Source organism: Silene latifolia, chromosome Y (genome assembly GCF_048544455.1).
Source record: "Silene latifolia isolate original U9 population chromosome Y, ASM4854445v1, whole genome shotgun sequence".
NCBI classification, from domain to species: Eukaryota; Viridiplantae; Streptophyta; class Magnoliopsida; order Caryophyllales; family Caryophyllaceae; genus Silene; species Silene latifolia.
In genome coordinates, this window is record NC_133538.1 from 54,351,242 (window position 1) to 54,356,006 (window position 4,765).

General features: G+C 34.8%; 2 protein-coding genes across 2 annotated transcripts; both read left to right on the plus strand.

The window, feature by feature from the left end:
- The first annotated feature begins 282 nt into the window (after positions 1–282).
- On the plus strand, positions 283–1,303 carry LOC141628076 (uncharacterized). Its single transcript, XM_074441262.1, has 3 exons — positions 283–299; positions 754–911; positions 1,017–1,303. Exons 1-3 carry the CDS (start codon positions 283–285, stop codon positions 1,301–1,303), a joined length of 462 nt encoding a protein of 153 aa, XP_074297363.1.
- A 129-nt stretch (positions 1,304–1,432) lies between these two features.
- LOC141628077 (uncharacterized) lies at positions 1,433–2,391 on the plus strand. The gene is made up of 2 exons (XM_074441263.1): positions 1,433–2,127; positions 2,319–2,391. The coding sequence occupies exons 1-2, from the start codon at positions 1,433–1,435 to the stop codon at positions 2,389–2,391; spliced, it is 768 nt and encodes a 255-aa protein (XP_074297364.1).
- Positions 2,392–4,765: the final 2,374 nt, after the last annotated feature.

Genomic DNA, 4,765 nt, shown 5'->3' on the forward strand with positions numbered 1-4,765 from the left:
ATCCTGCCTGACCTGACATAGGCCTGGCAACAGCCAAAGCCGAGTTCCAAGCAAAAGACATCTGAAACCAGACATTGATCAAGTATGGACAGGCACCAAACAGGAGTTGATAAAAGACAGGTGAAAGATAACCAGTAGCCTGAAAGGGAAAAACACCAGGCTAACATCGAATAAGCATTGCAGGCGAAAAACAGGCAATTTATATATACTCCCTACAAAAAAGGAAGACCAATTCAAAAAGGAAAAGATATAGGGGATAGTCAAAAGCAACGGCTAAATAAGATGGCAACTACCTCCAGGTAAATAGGGCACATGCCCTATTTACCAGGAAACCCTAAACGGCAGAGAGAAAACGGTGAAAACAAGTATAAATATAAGAGAAGACAAAATCAGAAAGGACATTACACACTCTCTCATCCTTACTTACATTTGTGTATTCTTAAGCATTATAATTTCGCCTGTCAGGCCTGATATACCAATACTCTGTCAGGCTATCTAAAATCATAGTAACAATCACTCCTGGCTTGGTGCCCGTGGTTTTTTCCCTTATTCCCAGGGTTTTTCCACGTATAAAATCTCTGTGTTATTATTTGTTACCTGTTATTTTACTTAATAATACTAGTCAGGCGAATTGTTTGAGTTAGATTACCCTACATATAAACCCCTGGCAGGGTATTCATGTTCAGTGAAATCCCTGTCAAAACAGAAGGCCTTTGATTCTGTGAGTTGGTCTTTTCTTGCTGATTGTTTAAGACTCTTTGGTTTTCCAACTGAGTTCACTTCTGGGGTTTTAGCTTATGTTACCTCGTCTCACTTTTCCCTAAACATCAATGGAGTAACTGAGGGATTTTTCCCAGGCAGGAGAGATCTTAGACAGGGGGACCCTCTCTCCCCATACTTGTTTGCCTTGTGTATGGCAGTTTTATCATGGTTACTGAGGCACCACCCCTCTCACCCTGGGTTTTCTTATCATCCTAAATGTGTGTAGATTAATCTCACACATCTAGTTTTTGCAGATTATCTCTTGGTTTTTACTGGAGATGACCTCCCCTCTATAAAAGCAGTTAGTAATTGTCCAGCTCTTTTTGCTACATATTCTGGGCTAAGGGTCAACCCAATGAAAACCAATCTGAACTTTGGTGGGGTATCTTCTCAGATAAAGGCTCTTATCCTCTTTACTACAAGGTGTGCAGAAGGAGATTTCCCTGTTAGATATCTGGGCATCCCTCTCTTTAGTGCTAGACTTACTCAGAAGCATTTCCAGCCAATGCTAGATAAAATCAAGAGCAAGATCCCTCATTGAGCAAATCATCTTCTTAGTTATGCAGGTAAGATTGCACTAATTAACTCAGTTATTTTTGGTCTCCAAAATTTCTGGGGTGCTAGTGTATTGCTCTGATAAGAAATTGCTTAAAAGATTACAAAACTTTGTATGCATTTCTTATGGGGTGTTGAAGAGGGGCATCATAAACTGGTGTTTAAGAACTGGGACAGTTTCTGTCTCCCTAGAAAAGAGGGTGGGGTTAATATCAAGGAAATTCTAAGTTGGAATAAAACCCAACTTATGATTTGGATCAGAAAGCTTGAACTTGACTCGAACACTATATGGGCTGAATGGGTAAAAGCTTATCTGCTTAAGGGCAAAAGCATCTGGGAATTTCAAGTCACTACTGCTCATTCCTGGGGGATCCACAATATAGTCTCTTGTAAGGACAGTTTGATTGAGCATGCAGGGTCTTTGGAGAGAACTAGGAGTCTTCTCTGCAAACATGATTTTAAGAAGCAGATATATAAACTTCTTCGTCCAAAAGGGGCTTCCTTCTCTGCTTATAAGACTTTGGGAGATCCACTTAACTTCCCTGAGCATATAGTGATAGGACTCCTCGCTGCCCAAGACAAGCTTGCTGCCCTTGACAACATATGCAAGAGAGGATTTCTTCTTGCCAATAGATGTGCCTTGTGCTACTACCAAGCTGAAAGTAGAAATCATTTGTTCTTTGAGTGTGCATTCTCTTCTGAAGTCTGGCAAGCTATCACTCAGTGGCTTAAAATCCCTGCAATTACAGGTTTCTCTAGACTGATCCGTTGGTTTAAAGCTTGTAACTGTGGGGTGAGCCGGGCCAAGAGGTAAAGGAGATGTACGTTCCTTTGCGCTGTATATTTGTTATGGCTGGAGCGTAATCGAAGGATCTTCCAGCGCAAGCACTCTCAGATGGCAACTATAATTGGGCATATCAAGTTTCTCGTAATCATTAGATTTGAAAAATATTTTGGACTGTATGACTGAGTTGGTTCTTTTTACTTTGTGATTTTCTTAGGTTGTTTAAGGTGGCCTCATTGGCTTTCCTTGTAGTGAAGCATAGGATCTTGTACCTCCTCATTGATAATTAATATATATGATCCTAATTCCCTGCAATAATAATAATAATAATAATAATAATAATAATAATAATAATAATAATAATAATAATAATAATAATAATAATAATAATAATAATAATAATAATAATAATAATAATAATAATAATAATAATAAGGGTAGAGTTCCGGTGAGAACGGGGCTTATCGTGAGAACGGTGAGAACCAATCCCTACCATTCAATTTTGATCTAAGGGACAAGATTTAACATCATCTTAAAGGTTAAGCTTTAATATTACACCCAATCCACCCAAAAGTCAATGAACAAAAGGTCAACACCGGTCAAGGGTGGTGATCGCCGGTCAATGGTGGTGCCGGTGGTCGTTGGTCCTGGTCAAGGGTGGTTGATCGCCGGTCAATGGTGGTCACCGGTGGTGGTCAACGCCGGTGGTTGATCACGGTCAATGGTGGTCACGGTGGTCGCCGGTGGTGGTCAACGCCGGTCAATGGTAGCCGGTGGCTGGTAAGGCGGAGGGTCAACGGTGGTTGAAGGTGGTCAACAGCCACCAATGGTCAATGATGATCAACAATTTCAAACTTCAAAAATGTTGTTGATGGGGATTGAACCCACAACCTCTTGGTTGAAATGCACTTACTTTTACCACTGTGACACATGCATCTTATTGTTATTTTTGTATCTCTTTTATATATATATCTTTGTTAAGACCTGAGTTAAAACAATATGTACCTCTAATAAGTATTAAATGTACTTCCAGTTTATATTTAATGTACATTCCTTATAAAATCAATGTACATGATGAGTTAGTTAAGTGTACTTGATAAAAATTGAACAACATATTTTATGTACTTATGTTAATTATTCTTTGTATCTATACTTTATATTTAATTTACCTCCAATATATATAATGTGTCCCCGATGAGTAAGTGAAATAAAGTTAATAAACAATTGTAGTAAATATGATATGTAGCTATAATTATTAAAATGTACATTTATTATATATTTCATGTCCCTTCTATATTATTAAAATGTACTTGAATAACTATTGAAACATGCCTTGTAACTAATTAAGATATACATGGTATGTAACTTTAATATTTATTATATGTACCTATAATATATATTTAATGTGCCTCTTATATAAATAAAATGTACATAATAAAAAATCGAGTCATAATTGATAATTAATTAAAATAAATATGATATGTACCTTTAATAAGTATTATATGGACCTATATTATAAATTTAATGTACCTCTCATATACATAAAATGTAAATGATTTATTCATCCGTGCAAGATAATTAATTAAAATAAACATGATATGAATCTATAATCGTTAATAAATGTACCTATTGTAGATATATTGAATGTACCTCCTAAACAAATTAAAGGTACTTGATGATTTGTTGAAACGTGATTGATAAATAATTTAAATAAAAATAAATACTTTGATATGTACCCATAGTTATTATAAGATGTACCTATATCATATGGTCAATGTACACTTTACACACACACACACACACACACACACACACACACACACACACACACACACACACACACACACACACACACACACACACATATATATATATATATATATAATGAACCTAACGAATTAATGATATGAATTTAATAGATAATTGAAATATACATGACATGTCATATAAGAATATATTATGTACCTCCAATGAAAATAAAATGTACCTTCGGCATAAATATATTGTACGTACATTTTTCATTAAAATATTATAACCTATAACAAATGTAAATTTTATAATAATTATGTAAATAATAAGTACAAATTATCATAAGTACATACGATATTTTGTTCAATCTTTATCAAATATATTTAACTAACTAAGCATTGCATTGATTTTATACTGAATGTACATTGTATATAAGTTAGACGTACATTTAATAATTATTATAGGTACATATTATTTTAACTCAGGTCTTAACATATACACATATATCAAAAGAGATACAAAAATAACAACAAGATGCTTGTGGCACAGTGGTAATAGCAAGAGCATCTCAACCAAGAGGTCATGGGTTCAAACCTCACTAACAACCTTTTTGAAGTTTCACTAAGTGGTTTATCATCTTTGACTATTGGCCGTTAACCACCGCTGACCGACCGCCGGCCACTGCCAGCCACCTTGTATAATAGAGTTAATCACAACCCTTAGATTAGATTTAGTGGAGTTAAATCTAATGGTTGAAAAGTGTTCTCACCGTTCTCACCTAAAGGGTTGTTCTCATATGATCCCAAATCTAATAATAATAATAATAATAATAATAATAATAATAATAATAATAATAATAATAATAATAATAATAATAATAATAATAATAATAATAATAATAATAATAATAAGCTT